This window comes from Ovis canadensis, chromosome 17 (assembly GCF_042477335.2).
Source record: "Ovis canadensis isolate MfBH-ARS-UI-01 breed Bighorn chromosome 17, ARS-UI_OviCan_v2, whole genome shotgun sequence".
Lineage (NCBI taxonomy): Eukaryota > Metazoa > Chordata > Mammalia > Artiodactyla > Bovidae > Ovis > Ovis canadensis.
Genome location: NC_091261.1, coordinates 55,285,840 through 55,303,982, shown reverse-complemented (window position 1 = coordinate 55,303,982; position 18,143 = coordinate 55,285,840). Strand labels below are relative to the sequence as shown.

The 18,143-nt window shown below is 47.9% G+C and overlaps 1 protein-coding gene across 1 annotated transcript in view; it reads right to left on the bottom strand.

Moving 5' to 3' along the window:
• Positions 1–18,143, bottom strand: part of GALNT9 (polypeptide N-acetylgalactosaminyltransferase 9) — a 120,716-nt gene that overhangs the window by 41,603 nt on the left and 60,970 nt on the right. Inside the window, exon 6 of the mRNA XM_069558598.1 lies at positions 4,532–4,649. Coding sequence (XP_069414699.1) covers positions 4,532–4,649 — 118 coding nt within the window. The remainder of the gene's footprint in view (positions 1–4,531; positions 4,650–18,143) is intronic.

The following is an 18,143-nucleotide window of genomic DNA, read 5'->3' as shown; positions in this document are numbered from 1 at the left end:
GAATCATTTGCAAAGGTTTGGTCTTTAATAATGAAACCAGTTGGGAAAAGTCAGCATATTGAAGACTACCAGATTAATCCTCTGATTCCGTTTTAACATGTATAGTTGAGGGTTGATTCTAAATTCGTGGTTTAAAATTGGACCTTGTCAGAGAACTTAAAACATTTGCAAACAATCCTGAAATGCTTCAGAGAATTTGAGATGTGGTATAAGTTTGATATACTAGACACAAGAGAATTTTGTAAGCACATAGGGGAGCTTCTGCAGGGATATCAGGCCTTCAAAGTTCTTAAAGAGAAAAGAAAATATGCCACACTTATAAGTGTCATTTTAAAAGGTTCAAGGGAATTTAACTAGGCAGAAGTTGAACTGATCATTGTTTAATAGTGTTTAATATATTCAATCTGAGTTAATCAAACATTAATCAAAGAAAAGGGGAAGTTGAGTGTTCTTTTATTATATTTATAACCATAACAATATGATCTCTAGGTTTCACTTTAAAACCTTAAAACAGGTTTGGAAAAGTGTGACTTCAATAAACTGTATATAAAATTTTAAAAATAAATCTTAAATAATCTTTCCTGTGAATAAAGTCTCCGCAGACAAAAACCCAAGTGAAACCCCAGAAACAAAACATTAAAGCCCAAGAACCCCAAATCAATCAGAGCTCAGCCCCACCTCAGCACAGCCTGGCCGCAGGAGACCCCGAGGCCTGGCCTCTGGCCCCTTCCCCTCTGTCCGCGTTTATGGAGTGAGCTTAGTAATGCGCAGAGCAAGCGGCATGCGAGCCTGGCAGGCTCACGGCCCCTAGAGCGGCAGTCGGGGTGGCAGGGTGGGCAGCTGGTTCTCAAAATGGGTTCCAGTGGAGTCAGTGGCCCCTGGGAATTTGTTGGAAATGAAGATTCCTGGGCTCCACCCTGCATACTGAATCCACATCTCTGGGGTGGAGCGCAGTGACCTATTTGTAAGGCGCCTCTAGGTGATTCTGATGCTGCTGGAGTCAGAACCAGGCCGAGGGACCTGCCGCATCCTCGTGGTGGGCCTCCCAGTCCCTCCCAGTCTGCCTGCAAACCTGCTCTGCTCTCTGAGTGGTGGAGCGGCTGTCACAGCACCCTGGGGCCTCGGTGAGACCTGCTGGAACCTGGGACCCTTTGCTGCAGTGCTTGTACCTGGACAAAGGTCTCCTTGGGCAACAAAACACAAAGAAGCTCTAAGGGACTAAAAATAACTGTGAGCATGTGCAGTTGGGGCAAATTCTGGACAAAAGATACAAAAAGACTAAAACCCAACTGCCACTTCTGAAGAGCCAGGAGCAAAAGCAGGGTACTGTGCATGCCCCCCTGCACACAGCACCATCTACGGGGTGGACAGACCACCTAAGCTACCCCTCCAGCCTGAACCCTGGACACACCCCTACCCTCACCGCTTGTAGGGAACCAGCTCAGCTAGCCTCAGGGAGCTCCACCTCCAGGAGCAGGCTAGGGAAACTGTTGCTTGTTTTCACTGCCTTCTGTAGCCACAGAAGCCCCAATAAAGCTTTGCCTAAATTATTTGTTTGACCTCTGATTAATTTCTATTGATTAGGGAGGCAGAGAACCCTGGTCAGATCATCAGGACACAGTATCACAGATAATGATGACTCTTATCCCAAATAATGTCCTAAAAATTGGAAGTCAGTGCCCATGCTGGCTTCCTCTTATTTAAATCAGAAATGGCTCTGAACCTCAGGCTCGATTGCTGGTGGGTGAGAGACTCATGGCCAGCCCATTCACTGCTGCAGAACTTGGTCAGTTCACTGGCTGTCCCCAAACCCTGAGTCTTGGCCTCTTTGAAGAGGGGCAGGAAGGAGTGCACGGGAGTGAGGTCAGAGGTGGCATGTGGGTCCACATGCCTGTCAGGCTCTGGCTATCCTGCCCCTGGCAGCCTTGCTCCCACATAGCCAGAGCCTGTGGGCCGACTGTCACTTACAGGCCGTGGGAGCTGCCCTGCTTCATAGTTTGGATCCATGACCAAGCTCATTCAGCTTCCCCTAAGAGAGAGCGTCACCAACCGGGGTCATCCATAGCTCTCCAAGTTACTCTGCCCTTAGATGGGGCAACCCTGATAATTAAGAATAGTTGGAGGATTCTTGGGCAAGTGTGACCAGAGGGGACCTCCCTGGTGGTCCAGTGATTAAGACTCCATGCTTCCACTGGAGGGGCATGTATCTGATCCCTGATCAGGGAATTAAGATCTCTCACACACCTTGGAGCAGCTAAGCCCATGTACCACAACTAGAGAGCCCGTATGCCGCCAATGCCTGAGCCCACGCACCACAACTACTGAAACCCACGAGCCCTAGAGCCAGTGCTCCACATCAAGAGAAGCCACTACAATGAGCAGCTTGCGTCCTGCAACCAGAGAGCAGCCCCCACTCACTGCAGCTGGAGGTAGCCCGCTCACAGCCACAAAGACCCAGCACAGCCGAAAATAAATTTAAAAATGTAAAAAGAAGTTGTTGGCATCTTGCCTGCTGTTCTGTCCTCGTTGACCAGTCTACTGCATCAGATCAGGGTTGACAGCAGATTACCAGGAGCTGGGAGAGGCAGGAGGGATCCTCCCCAGCAACCCCCAGCCATGCTGAGTCTTCAGACTGGTCTCTGGGTTTAAGCCTCCCAGTGATGGTGCTCTGTCAAGGCTAATAGATCCTGTGTCAAAAATGTTTTGATTTGGGAGCTCCAGTGTTGCCACCGGGTAGAGACAGCTAACCACTGGTTAGTTAGCCTTGAGCTACTGCGAGTCTGCTTTCCAGCCCTGGATGCACCTGGCTAAGCTGCTTCCCCATCCTGGGCCTCTGTGCACTCTGGGTAGAGCCGGGCCACTGGACTGCATTTGCGACAGGAAAGGAAGGAGTATTAGTATCCTGCTGATGCAGGAGTGAGGAAAGGACTTGGTGACCCATGATCAGGGGCTGAGGTTCAAACCCGCACTCTTCTGGAAGCAGGGTCCTGTGGCACCTCAGGTCCACAGTCCTTGAAAGCCCTGCCTGTCCCTCTCTGGATGGGCTGTGTCACGTCGTGTCAATCATGCTGTGACCGTCCCACTGAGCTGCGAATGGAGCCCAGAGTACCAGCCTTCAACAGGGCATTGGCTCAGAACCCAATCCCATTTCCTAGGAGTACACTGAACCAAAGAGGTGAAAGTCAACACACTGAAAACTACAAGACAGCAAGGAAAGAAATTGAAGAAGACACTAATAAATGGAAAAGTATCCTTGCTCATGGATTGGAAAAATGTTGCTAAAATGACCATACTACCCACAGCTATCCATAGATTCAGTGCATCCCTATCAAAATACCAATGATATTTTCCCTCAGAAATAAAACAAATAATTCCTGTAATTTCTGTGGAATCACAAAAGACTCCAAAGCAATCTTGAGAAAGAAGAACAAAGCTGGAGGCGTCACATGCCTTGATTTCAAACTATATTACAGGGCTACGATCATCCAAACATATGGCATTGGCATAAAAACAGACACATGGATCGATGGGACAGAATAGAGAGCCCGGAAATAAACCCAGGCACACACTGCCAGTGAGTTATGACCAAGGAGCCACGAATATATAACAGGGAAAAGACAGTCTCCTCAATAAACCGTGCTGGACAGGCCAGGGAAAACTGAACAGCTATATACAAAACAGCAAGCTGGACCATTGTCTTACACTATCATGCACAAAAGTTAACTCAAAATGAACCAAAGATTTGAGCATAAGACCTGGAACCATCACATTCCTAGAAGACACAGATGTAGAGGACAGTCTTGTGGACACAGCAGGGGAAGGAGGGAGTGGGATGAACGGAGAGAGTAGCCTTGATACATACTACCGTGTGTGAAATAGACAGCCAGTGAGAAGTTACTGTGTAGTACATGGAGTTCAGCTCAGGGCTCTGTGACGACCTCGGGGGTGAACTGGCAGGGAGGGAGGTCCAAGAGGGTGGAGATATATGGCTGATTCGCACTGTTGTATGGCAGAAACCAACACAACATTCTAAAGCAATTATCCTCCAATTAAAAAACAAAAATAAAGTGAACTCAAAAAGAAAATAACTAGAAGAAAACATCCTGCCTGGAGTCTTCTCTACACACTGGCCCCCTGGAGAAGCCATGGGGGCTTCCAATGCCCACAGTGCCCATGTGCACTCTGCCTTTCACCTCCACCAAGCAAGCCCACAATCTTCCTGGGTCTCCTCACCACTGATGCACAAACTCCCTGTGCTTAGTTTCCAAGCTCCCCACCAGCCCCGACTTCAGTGTAAAGCAACAGAATGAGAGGCTTGAGAAATAAAGCAAGATCTGAAATACAGTCTCTTATTACCACGTTCATAATGCTTCCCAGTCCCCTCGCCACCGAGGTTTCTTAGGTTGACCTAAGTTTGGGGGCTTTTACCTCCTCCTGACCTGTAACAAGCAGCTCACAGACCAGCCAGGCACAACTTTCAACAGGTCTTCTGGGCACACCATCCCCGTGAAGTGGCCCCAGCGACACTTACCCTCATGCCCAGCTCTATGTTCTCCCCGCCATACACCTCCATGCCCGGGTCCAGCAGACCAATGTCCCCGAAGTACTCCCGGTCCACAACGAAGGAGCAGCCGATCATGGCCGGGGTCCTGGAGAGAAGCAGACAGGGGCTGAGCAGGTCATCAGTGTGTGGCGCAGACCCCAGCAGCCTGGCGGGTGGGGGGGGGCGCCACCCTCTCTCCAAGTCCTCACACATCATCCCTGAGCTCCTTGTCTTCACCTGGTCACTGTGCCCAGGGCTTGCCTCAGGCTTGTCTTTGCACTCATCAGAGATGACAAAAAAAAAAAAACAAACCAGCATTCAATTCACGCAACTTAGTGTAGATTTTAAAAATTTAAAAATCTGATGACCCAGTGAGTTATTTAGTTGCCCTGACCATAATCTCCCAGGCTTCAGTCACTTACCTACCCCCTCCATTATTTTATCTGTGTATCAGGAATCAGGGCTGCAACTGGCAGTCACAGAGCCTGCACACTGCTCAATTCTATGGAACCCCCTCAATATCAGGCTCTCTCTGAATGACACTCCTTGAAATTGTACAGTGTACAACCTCTGCACCTCTATGCAACAGACTGCCAGCTGTACTATATTCCTGTAATAATTCTATTTAGTGAAGTGAGTGAAGTCGCTCAGTCGTGTCCGACTCTTTGTGACCCCATGGACTGTAGCCTACCAGGTTCCCCCGTCCATGGGATTTTCCAGGCAAGAATATTGGAGTGGGGTGCCATTTCCTTCTCCAGGAGATCTTCCCAACCGAGGGATTGAAGCCGGGTCTTCAGCTTTGTAGGCAGATGCTTTACCATCTGAGCCATGAGGGAAGCTCAATAATTCTATTTCCATCTACACACTTTAAAAATGTCAGTAAATCTTGCCTTGCCCCAAGCAATGGTATCTGTAAAATCATGTGTCAATGTGCTAGTTATATTTTCTTCTAAGATGTATTAGCAATTTATCAATGTGGAGACCTCCACTGGACTCATGGAGCAGTGGTGATCAAAGCAGGTCGTGAACGGACAGAGTGGCAGAGAAGAGTGGGCAGTCTCACTGTGAGTGGACCTGCACACTTGCTGACTCATTCATTCATTCCTGATACACTCACATCATAAACGCAGGGTATACTGAGAACCTATTAGTTGGAGGAGAAAAAAACACATAAAGGAAAAATATCTTTCTAGCAATAGGCACAATCTCTGTTTTGTAAGAAAGCAGGACCTTCCTAGCTTTTGTTTTTAATTTATTTACTTTTATTTTTGTCTGTACTGGGTCTTCATTGCTGCACAGGCTTTTTCTCTAGTGGCAGAGAGCAGGGGCCACTCTCTAGTTGCAGAGAGTGGGCTTCTCATTGGGATGGCTTCTTTTGTTGCAGAGCACAAGTTGTAGGGTGTGCACACTTCAGTAGTTGTGGCTCCCGGCCCAGGCTCAGTAGCTGTGCAGGTTTAGTTGCTCCGAGGAATGTGGGATCTTCCCGAATCAGGGATTGAACCCATGTCTCCTGCATTTACAGGCAGATTAGTTACCATTGAGTCACCAAGGAAGTCCCCTTCCAAGCTTCGGATGGAAGAATTTGCTTCACAACAAAGATAACCATCTTGTAGGCTAAGGGCTCAGTTTCTTCCAAGCTCTTAGAGGACTGGCAAAGGCTCCCCCACTGTCCCCAAAGGCCCCCTAAGACCCCCGAAAGACAGGGCTGCGGCTTCCCTCTCCTCTGCTTCCACTTGTGTGCACCCACTGCTTCACAGGTATGAAATCTCTCTTCAATGAAAACAACACAAAAAGTTGTTCTTAGTCACAGTTTAAAAGAACCATTTCTGCTCCCAGTGACTGGGACATCAGAAGCAAATGCCCATGATTTGTCCAAGAGTAACAGAGGCATTAAAAGGCAATTATCCTTTTATTTGTGTAAAGATCCAATTTGTTCTGTCGTGACATTTGGGCCACAAATCTAATACTAACGAAATTGTAATGTCATCTGTGACGTGTAGCAAGCGTTTAACTGGTTAAGTTATAGTTCACCAACGACGACAGCTATTTCTTTCACTTTCTTAACGACAACACAAAAATCTCAGGGTGATCTCTGATGAATTGAACTGCCAAGTCCCTGCCAAGTCTATTACAGCTGTAATGATTTTTTTATTATTGCTCCGAGTTCCAAAATAAACTTCACCTCACAAGGCAACGGTAGCAGAGTCAGCTGGCTCTAAATTTATTTGCATGAGAAATTCTTGCTGTGATTACAGAAAACAGTAAAGGCTGAGGGTTCTCCGGTTTGGCAGAGGAGGAACTTGGTCACCTTGGGGAGCATCCTTACGTCTGGGCTGCTGTGCTGCCCACTGGGATACAGCCTCTCCACGAGGATGTTCACCTGGGCTTCTGCCTTGCAGAGGCCACAGACATGCAGACACACACAAACACCACACACATGCATGGACAAGCATACACACACAACAGACACACATGAATACATGGACACACACACGCAACTCCCATACCCCATAAGGACAGACACACCCACAATAAGCAGATGTACAGATATACAGACACACGTTACACACACAGTCCCACGAATGTACTCACAAACACATACACACCCCAATGCACACAGATACATATATACACACATAACACACACACAATACACAGATAAACACACGTGTGCACACACATAAACACAGATACACACCTGCAGCAAACACACAGAGATACATACAGCACATGCATACACAGAGATACACACAGACACACATCTAGGCATTCACACATAGGCACACATCCCCAGGTCCATGAAGCCTCGGAATTCTATATGAATAGGAGCTGATAAAATGAAGATCACAAATGGGCTCTTTAGCTATTGGGAGAGTGACAAGGGACAAGAGAGGTGCCTGCTCTCGATGTCTTGAAGAAGAACATGGGCTCACAGGCAGGGCAGTGCCAGGTGATCAGCATAAACACAGGGGAAGACAGCCGACCAGGTGTAGGGGCCACATGCGCTGGTGACAAGGTGGTGGAGAAACTGGTGTGCATTGGCTCAACCCTCCTGGAAAAGTCTGAAGCTATGAACAGAGAGCCAGCAATACTTGTGCAATGATACAAGCTGACCCAGCTCCCTGCACACCAGCTGTGTGCCCTCGGGCAAGCTGCTCAGCTTCTCTGTGCTCAGCTTCCCTGCCAGTGATACGAGAGGCAGAATGGTGCCTCCCCAAACGCAGTTGTGCACATGAAAACTATATGGAGGAGGGTCTGGAGCCTGGGGACCATTTACTGTTACTATTTTATCCCCTAATTCCGTGGCTGGTATTTATCCTAGGAGACTGACCCAAAAGCTATTTGCACAAAGCTGTGCACTGCAGCGTGAGTTATAGTGGCAAAAGGGAAATCAACTTAGAGTCCATCAGTGTAGATGGTCGAATGAGTTTCAAGCCGTTCTTTTGACGGATTGTTACCTACCCAGCAGGCGAGGTGCTTATCAAGACCACCCAGCGCCATAAGAAGTGATGCTTGGGAGAGGGTAAGCGACAAGTCAGCAAGGAAAATATCACCAACCTACCACTGTGACAGAGAGGCAATTATGTGGGAGTGTGCCTGTATGCACAGGCTTCCCCCGTGGCTCAGCGGTAAAGAATCTGCCTGCCATAAAAGAGACACAGGAGATGCAGGTTCGATCCCTGGGTCGGGAAGATCCCCTGGAGCAGGAAATGGCAGCCCACTCCAGTGTCCTTGCCTGGAGACTCCCACGGACACAGGAGCCTGGTGGGCTACAGTCCACGGGATCGCAAAGACTCAGACGTGCCTGAAGCGACTGAGCATGCATGCAGGCACACCTATAATGTGCACACGGATCTATGTATGGTCTTGTGTGTGTGTCCGTCTCTGTGTGCAGATCTATGTGTGATCTTGTGTGTGTGTGTCTCTGTGTGTGGTCTTGTGTGTGTGTCTGTGTATGCAGATCTATGTGTGGTCTTGTGTATGTGTGTCTATGTATGTGGATCTATGTGTGGTCTTGTGTGTGTGTGTGTGTGTGTCTGTGTGTACGGATCTATGTGTGGTCTTATGTGTATGCGGATCTATGTATGGTCTCGTGTGTGTGTCTGTGTGTGCAGATCTATGTGTGATCTTGTGTGTGTGTGTGTCTGTGTGTGTGGATCTATGTGTGGTTTTGTGTGTGTGAGCATGTACATGTGTCTGCGGTCTTGAGTGTGTGTCTGTGTATGCGGATCTATGTGTGGTCTTGTGTGTGTGTGTGTGTGTGTGTGTGTACAGATCTATGTGTGGTCTTATGTGTGTGTCTCTGTGTGTGGATCTATGTGTGGTTTTGTGTGTGTGAGCATGTACATGTGTCTGTGGTCTTGTGTGTGTGTCTGTGTATGCAGATCTATGTGTGGTCTTGTGTATGTGTGTCTATGTATGTGGATCTATGTGTGGTCTTGTGTGTGTGTGTGTGTGTCTCTGTGTACAGATCTATGTGTGGTCTTATGTGTGTGCGGATCTATGTGTGGTCTTGTGTGTGTGTCTGTGTGTGCGGATCTATGTGTGGTTTTTTGTGTGTGAGCACGTACATGTGTCTGTAGGCTTGCATTTGTATCTTCGTGCTTCTCTATGCATGAGTGTGCATCTGTGAGTATGGGTGTGACTCAGACACTCATTCCATGTTTACCTGCTTGTGGAGGGGAGCAGGTGCTGGGTGTGGGCCCCTCCGCCGACCCCACAACATCCCCTCTTTTCTTCTAGGTTCATCTGGCCCCACTGGAAACCGACTTACACCCGTGGTCCCTCTGTATCCACCAGACACACTGGCATGAATCTGGACTGCCCCAGGGACAGGGGTGCAAACCCACACGTGGGCTCTGTGGCCCCAGGAAGATGCAAGCCAGGTGAGCCGAGGGGCTGCAGCTGCCCTCCTGGAGGCGGGGGGCCCACAGAATGCAGCCAATGCCCCACACCTGTGCTCTGCCAGCAGCTCAGAGCCACACGGAGACAAACACGCCACTGGTCATGGGTCCCATTTCAACCTCGTGCAGAATTCAGGAAATAGCTCCATTTCAATGATACAGTTCACACAGGCAGCCACCTCCGGCACACAGGACCCCTGGGGCCATGAGGGCCTCCCAGCCCTTCACTGCCCTCTCTTTCTCTATCTGTCAAGGCTGAGATACTTCTCTGCAGAAATCCAAGCCTTCTTTTGACCCTTTTCTTCCTTGAGCTTCCAGGATAATGACTGGCAGAGAAATTTCCTTAGGTAAATTTTCACACACCAGCCTTTCCCAGGCCAGCTTACTCAGAGCAGGTGTGGGAGCTGTGCCCTTCAGGAGAAGGGCGTCGGCCCCTCTCCCAGGTCTGAGGGAGATTAGAAACCCCAGAGCAGTTCTCAGGAAAGACCCTTTCAGGCCCACAGACTGCCCCAGGGGTGCAGGTTCCCAGCCCGAGGTCAGGTCTCGTGACACGGTAAGGGGCAACATCACAACGTTTGCCAGGAGCCTTTGCTGCAGGAGCTGGGGTACCAGGGCTTCTTCTCACAGGTCTGCCACTTAGGGGAGGTTGTGGGAAGCCCTTCCCTGAGATGGTGGAGAGGAGGGCCATCCTCTGGATAATGACATTGGAAGCAAAGACCTCAAGGCTGCCCTTGGAGTCTTGTCACTCCAGACTCGCCAGCCTGAAGGGTGTGTGAAGCAGGCTGTTGGGAGCAGTGGGGACTGCGGCACTGTCTCCCTCCCCATCCTGAGAGCTCAGTAACAACTCAGCTCCAGTGGATCATCACCAGCTAGGAATGGGGACCTGGGTTTTTCCAGAATCTTCTACTTTTCAAAGAGTAGATACCAACTTCGTGTGAAATCTCTTAAGTATAAACATTGGTTCCAAGTTTGAGACATATATGACAAATCAGGGGATATACTGAGACTCAAGTGGCTTCCCGAGAACTTTAAGTACAAGGTCACGCCACTCTAGGCTCCCCGGGCACTGTGCACACTAAGAGTGGGAGATTCAGAATGCCTTGTTCTCCCCCCAAGAAGAATGGCCGGGGTTCTGGGAGCTGTCCGAGGCATCACTAGGCGGGCAGTGAGTCCCAGCATGGAGCCTGCTGAGGGCCCAGCAGGGTCTGGGGAGAGGCTGGTTGGCTTCCTCTCCAATTTGCATGAAGCCTTGGCTGGGTGTGGTTAAAGCGATCGCACAGGTCAGCTGGCCACCAGCCCTGAAGGTGGCCTTGAGAGGCCCCTGTCAGGGTTCTGCTTCCCCAGTGGGCTGCACTCATGCACATGGAGGATACAACTTGGGAACTAGCTGTGACAGTGGCACCATGTGGACCTGAGGAATGTTTGTGATTGTCACACGCATTATTGGACGTGAACGGCCCTCAGGGTCTCATCTCCACATGGCTGTGTGTCGGCTCCATCCCCATGGGGTCACCCTGCTGGGAGATGCCCAGCGAGGCTTGGGATCACCCAACCTTGGAGTAGGGCTCTGCGGAGGGCTCTCTTCTGGACACAGGCATGTTCATTTCTTGCAGCTGTGAAATAAGCACCACATGAACTGGGGCTTCAGACAAGAGCTATTTGTCCTCGGCTAGCTCTGAAGGCCAGAAGTCTGAGGTCAAGGTGTGGGCAGGGCCATACTCCCTCTGAAGCTCCAGAGGAGGACCCACCCTGCCTCTTCCAACTCCTGGTGGCCAGGTGTCCTTGGCCTGTGGCTGCATCCCTCCCATCTCTGACTCTGGAGTGGCATGGTCTTTCCTCTTCTGTGTGTCTCTTACAAGGACACTTTCAGCAACATTCAGGACCCAGCTGGGTCATCCACAGTAATCTCCCCGTCACAACATTCTAATTACATCTGCAAAGACCCTTTTCCCAATGAGGTCGAATTCATAGGTTCTGGGTGGTCAGGACATAGACATGGCTGTCTGCTGCACCCAGCCTTCCATCTCAGCCTTCTTATGAATCCTGTAGTACCTTCTTGGGAGACCATCTCTCTCCTTGCATGTACTCCCTGTGGGATGGTGAGTCTCTAGAACTTCCCCTCGGCGAAGGTCACCAGGTCCTTGGAGGGCCCTTCTCCCATCCACTTCCAGGAAAGATAGGGGCAGGGGTTTGTAACCCTGGAGACTGTCCTGGGGGCTGACTGAGGTGGAGGGGACACCTTCTTCCCAGTGTGCAGGGAAAAGTCTGGCATTTCCGCTGGCTCCTCCTCTAACTGGGTGCTCATGTCTCCGCAAAGCTGCTTTGATTCATGTTGACTGGCGTTCTCTTGTTAATGGAATCTGCCAGATCTCAGCTCAGAAATGCTAATTTAATGGAATGGTAAGCAGCTTGGGCATTAGAATTGTTACCTTTTTGTATGTTTTAAAATTCATTTAAAAAGTCAGCTCAACAGAGTTAAAGTCACATGAAAACAGGACACATCCGTTGAAAGTGTGTGGTTCGAGTGGCCTGACTGATGGATACCCTGGGGTAACCCCAACCCAGTCCAGGCAGAGAACGTGCCCATCCCAGGGCTCCTGGGCCCTCCAGGAGCTCTCCCCGCCCTGCCTCCTCCCCCAGGTGTCTGCGTTCTCTGGACTCCTCTGTACATCAATCATACCATGTGTTCTTCCATGTCTGATGTTTTTGCCACACTTTGAGCTTCGTCCTCATTGTTATGGGCATCACCATACGTCCCTTTGTAGTTCTGAGAAGCATCCCATTACGTGGCTAGATCACACTTCATTTATCTATTCACATGTTGATAGACATTTGGGTTCAATTCAGGACTATTGTGAATAAAGCTGCTGCTATGAACATTCGCAGCTTTGTGTAGACATACATTTTCATCTCTTTTGGGCAAATACCTGGGGTGGAACGGCTGGTCATGTAGGAAGTGTTTTAACCTCTAGGAGAAACTGCCAGGTTTCCAAAGCGGTCTTGCTAATGTCTGCTCCCACCGGCCACGCTGAGAGTTGCGAATGCTCTGTGTTGCCATCGGTCTATCTGACCGACATTGTGTCTTATTTCCCTAGTGACTCTGTAGTGGGCGGCTCTCCATGGGTGTGTTACTGTTTTGTATACCTCCTTGTGTGTAGTATTTGTTCAAGGTCTTTGCCCGTTTTTTTTTTTATTTTTTTTATTTGGGGTTTTGGCATCAGGGCTTTCTAATTCTTTCCAGGTGGTGTTAATAAGGAGCAAAGTTTAAGACAACTTGCAGTCTGGCCAGAGCATTCTTTCTTCAGCTTGAGCATCCATGCTGCTCTGAGACTTAATTTCTTGCTAGACAGCTCTTTGCTAATGGAGGGTAGGTGCCCAGAAGTCCCTCTAAGACCCTCCTAGGGGAAGAAACAACTTGTAAAGGTGCCATGATAGACAGTTCTGGTCACTCATGGGCAGAGTGGCCTTTTTCAGCAGGAACACACCAGATTGTAGAGATGAGGCAGGAGGGGTCCCTGCCTGAGGCCTTGAAACCCCAAACCTCTGTGGGGAGAACTGGCCAAGGCTCCAGGGGATCAACAGACCCTGGAGATGAACATTCACTCCAAGAAAAATACCTCCAGCCTGTTGGGCTCCCAGGAGAAAGTGGCAGCCCCCGTTGATTTTGAAGCATAGATCTCCCAGGGGTCCAACAGACCAGGAAAAAGAAGGGAGGGGCTGAAAACTGCAGAAGGTCAGTCAGTGATGGAAACGAACGAAGCAAGCCAGGTGCAAGGAGTGACCGTGCAAATCTGAAGGCAGAGCAACACAGAGACATTAGGGAGTGGTGGGGACTGCAGTAAATTGGAGACCTCAGCCCTGTTTAGATAGGGTGTCACTTCTCAGCTCCAGTGACTGGCTACCCTGTGAGAACGTGCACCTTCTCATCTTAATAAAAATGCATTTTTAACATGGGAAAAACTCTCCATTTTCAGGTACGGGAACCAATTCAAAATAAATAAGTGCTTTGGAGGACGTTCTCTATAGCACACCCACCATCCTGGGTCTGCTGGTTTCTTTGCCCTCTGCTCCTTTATGACACGCGTGGTGTTGCCTCTGTCTGGCCGTCTGTCCCTTGTTCTGTCTGGGTCTCTGTCTCCTTCTCACTCCCTCTCTACATCCCTATTCCTTTCTGCTCCCTGGCACCGTCCTCGTTTTGTTTCTTAGTGCACATCCTCCCCCGAATCTCTGGCTTTCTCTGCTCATCCTGAAGTAGGCAACAGATGGGCCCCAGGTTAGACATTTACAACGGGTTTCCTATTTGCATTTCAGGGGGCTCAGGCTGGATTCCTGAGACAAGAGATAGGTGGGCTCCAGATCAGGCATTTACAATCAGCCTCTTGTTTGCCCTCTGAGATGGAAGTAACAGCAGAATCAGGGTCAATAGCCATTGTATGTCTCTTGTAAACACCTAAAGTAATAGTCATGGCAAGGACAAAGAGGGGCAAATCCTTTACCCTGTTTGAGTAAATGATTAAGGGATCTCTGCTTCCCCCTTTTAGGGACAAAGGAGACACTACGTATGCCCCCAAAAGGCTCCTTTATGGGAGTGAAAATCAAGGGATAACGCCAGGCCATAATGAGCCTTGCTTTTCCCAGAAGCATTTACTTTACTTTGAGATCCATCTTGGCTGAGAGGTGTGTGCGCACCCAGGGGAGGGTCCCAGGGTAGGTCAGGTGTGGAAAAAGGAACCAGATAATTAGCCTGAAGGAAGACAAAGACCCAGAAGAACTGACCTATATAAATGACTTAACCACCTCTTTACTGTGCTGCTCACCACTAGGAGGGGCCCATCCTTTCTCTCCAGGTGTTTGTCTCTGCCTTGCTTCTGTCTTAACTAAGCAAACATTTTCTCCACGTGCTCTCCCACTTGTGGTCGTGTTGTCTGTAATAATAAACCTTGTACCTGCATTTATAGTTTCTGCCTCTGTGATAAACGCATTTTTCACTGGGTGCAAAGATCCAGAGAAAAATAGCTTCTAGCCTCTAGCCCTTGCTGGTCTGGTGGCTAGAATTCTTGGCTCTCATCCAGGCTTCCCAGGTTCAATTCCCGAGCAGGGAATGAAGATCGTGCTTCACACCACTGCTCACTGCTGCTTCCCTGAGATTCATCTGTCTTGTTCCCCTCTCTCTTTGCTTGGTGTCTCCTTTTTTCTGCTCTCTCCAAGTCTGTGTGTCTGTGTTCTTTTTCTCTGTCTCTTTTACTGGCTCTTTCTCTTTGGATGTTCCCTCTGTCTGTCTGTCTCCCTCCTCCCTCCTTCTCTCTCCTTCACCTGACCTGGTTATCAGTCAGTTCAGTCGTTCAGTCGTGTCCAACTCTTTGTGACCCCATGGACTGCAGCACACCAGGCTTCCCTGTCCATTACTAACTCCTGGAGCTTACTCAAACTCATGTCCATCAAGTCAGTGATGCCATCCAACCATCTCATTCTGTTACCCCCTTCTCCTCCTGACTTCAATCTTTCCCACCATCAGGGTCTTTTCCAATGAGTCAGTTCTTTGCATCAGGTGGCCAAAGTATTGGAGCTTCAGCTTCAGCATCAGTCCTTTCAATGAATATTCAGAACTGATTTCCTTTAGGATTGACTGGTTTGATCTCCTTGCAGCCCAAGGGACTCTCAAGAGTCTTCTCCAACATCACAGTTCAAAAGCATCAATTCTTCAGTGCTCGGCTTTCTTTATAGTCCAACTCTCACATCCATACATGACTACTGGAAAAACCATAGCTTTGACTAGATGGACCTTTGCTGGCAAAGTAATGTCTCTGCTTTTGAATATGCTATCTAGTTTGGTCATAACTTTTCTTCCAAGGAGTAAGCGTCTTTTAATTTCATGGTTGCAGTCACCATCTGCAGTGATTTTGGAGCCCCCCAAAATAAAGTATCTCACTGTTTCCATTGCTTCCCCATCTATTTGCCATGAAGTGATGGGACCAGATGCCATAATCTTAGTTTTCTGAATGTTGAGCTTTAAGCCAACTTTTTCACTTTCCTCTTTCACTTTTATCAAAAGGCTCTTTAGTTGTTCTTCACTTTCTGCCACAAGGGTAGTGTCATCTTTGTATCTGAGGTTATTGATATTTCTCCTGGCAATCTTGATTCCAGCTTGATTCCAACCCAGCATTTCACATGATTTACTCTGCATATAAATTAAATAAGTAGGATGACAATATAAGCCTTAATGTATTCCTTTCCCGATTTGGAACCAGTCTGTTGTTCCATGTCCAGTTCTAACTGTTGCTTCCTGACCTACATACAGATTTCTCAGGAGGCAGGTCAGGTGGTCTGGTGTTCCCAACTCTTTCAGAATTTTCCACAGTTTATTGTGATCCACACAGTCAAAGGCTTTGGCCTAGGCAATAAAGCAGAAGTAGTTTTTCTGGAATTCTCTTGCTTTCTCGATGATCCAATGGATGTTGACAATTTGATCTCTGGTTCCTCTGCCTTTTCTAAAACCAGCTTGAACATCTGGAAGTTCACAATTCATGTACTGTTGAAGCCTGGCTTGGAGAATTTTGAGCATTACTTTGCTATCGTGTTAAATGACTGCAACTGTGCGGTAGTTCGAGCATTCTTTGGCATTGCCTTTCTTTGGGATTGGAACGAAAACTGACCTTTTCCAGTCCTGTAGCCATTGCTGAGTTTTCCAAACTTGCTGGCATATTGAGTGCAGCACTTTCACAGCATCATCTTTTAGGATTTGAAACAGCTCAACTGGAATTCCATCACCTCCACTAGCTTTGTTCGTAGTAATGCTTCCTAAGGCCCACTTGACTTCACATTCCAGGATGTCTGGCTCTAGGTGAGTGATCACACCATCGTGGTTATCTTGGTCATGACGCTCTTTTTTGTACAGTTCTGTGTATTCTTGCCACCTCTTCTTAATATCTTCTGCTTCTGTTAGGTCCATACCATTTCTGTCCTTTATCGAGCCCATCTTTGCATGAAATATTCCCTTGGTATCTCTAATTTTCTTGAAGAGATCTCTAGTCTTTCCCATTCTATTGTTTTCCTCTATTTCTTTGCACTGATCACTGAAGAAGGCTTTCTTATCTCTCCTTGCTATTCTTTGGAACTCTGCATTCAGATGGGTATATCTTTCCTCTTCTCCTTTGCCTTTCGCTTCTCTTCTTTTCTAAGCTATTTGTAAGGCCTCGTCAGACAACCATTTTGCCCTTTTGCATTTCTTTTTCTTGGGGATGGTCTTGATCACTGCCTCTTGTACAATGACACGAACCTTTGACCATAGTTCTTCAGGCACTCTTTTGATCAGATCTAATCCCTTGAATCTATTTGTCACTTCCACTGTATAATCGTAAGTGATTTGATTTAGGTCATACCTGAATGGTCTAGTGGTTATCCCTACTTTCTTCAATGTAAGTCTGAATTTGGCAATAAGGAGTTCATGATCTGAGCCACAGTCAGCTCCTGGTCTTGTTTTTGTGGACTGTATAGAGCTTCTCCATCTTTGGCTGCAAAGAATATAATCAATCTGATTTCAGTATTGACCATCTGGTGATGTCCATGTGTAGAGTCATCTCTTGTGTTGCTGGAAGAGGGTGTTTTCTATGACTAGTGTGTTCTCTTGACAAAACTCTATTAGCCTTTGCCCTACTTCATTTTGTACTCCAAGGTCAAATTTGCCTGTTACTCCTTAACTTCCTACTTTTGCATTCCAGCCCCGTATAATGAAAAGGACATCTTTTTTGGATGTTAGTTCTAGAAGGTCCTGTAGGTCTTCATAGAACCATTCAATTTCAGCTTCTTCAGCATTAGTGGTTGGGGCATAGACTTGGATTATTGTGATATTGAATGGTTTGCCTTGGAAATGAACAGAATCATTCTGTCATTTTTGAGATTGCATCCAAGTACTGCATTTTGGACTCTTTTGTTGACTATGAGGGCTTCTCCATTTCTTCTAAGGGATTCTTGCCCACAGTAGTAGATATAATGGTCATCTGAGTTAAATTCACCATTCCAGTCCATTTTAGTTCACTGATTCCTAGAATGTCGATGTTCACTCTTGCCATCTCCTGTTTGACCACTTCCAATTTACCACTTCCAATTCGTGGACCTAACATTTCAGGTTCCTATGCAACATTGCTCTTTACAGCATTGGACTTTACTTCCATCACCAGTCACATCCACAACTGGGAGTTGTTTTTGCTTTGGCTCTGTCTCTTCATTCTTTCTGGACTCATTTCTCCACTCTTCTCCAATTGGCACCTACCAATCTGGGGAGTTCATCTTTCAGTGTCCTATCATTTTGCCTTTTCATACTGTTCATGGGGTTCTCAAGGCAAGAATGTTGAAGTGGTTTGCCATTCCCTTCTCCAGTGGGCCTCATTTTGTCAGACCTCTCCACCGTGATCTGTCAGTCTTGGGTGGCCCTACATGGCATGGCTCATAGTTTCATTGATTTAGACAAGGCTGTGGTCCATGTGATCAGTTTGATTAGTTTTCTGTGATTGTGGTTTTCATTCTGTCTGTCCTCTGAGGGATAAGGATAAGATGCTTATGGAAGCTTCCTGATGGGAGAGACTGGCTGTGGGGGAAACTGGGTCTTATTCTGATGGGTGGGGCCATGCTCAGTAAATCATTAATCCAATTTTCTGTTTATGGGCAGGGTTGTGTTCCCTTCCTGTTGTTTGACCTGA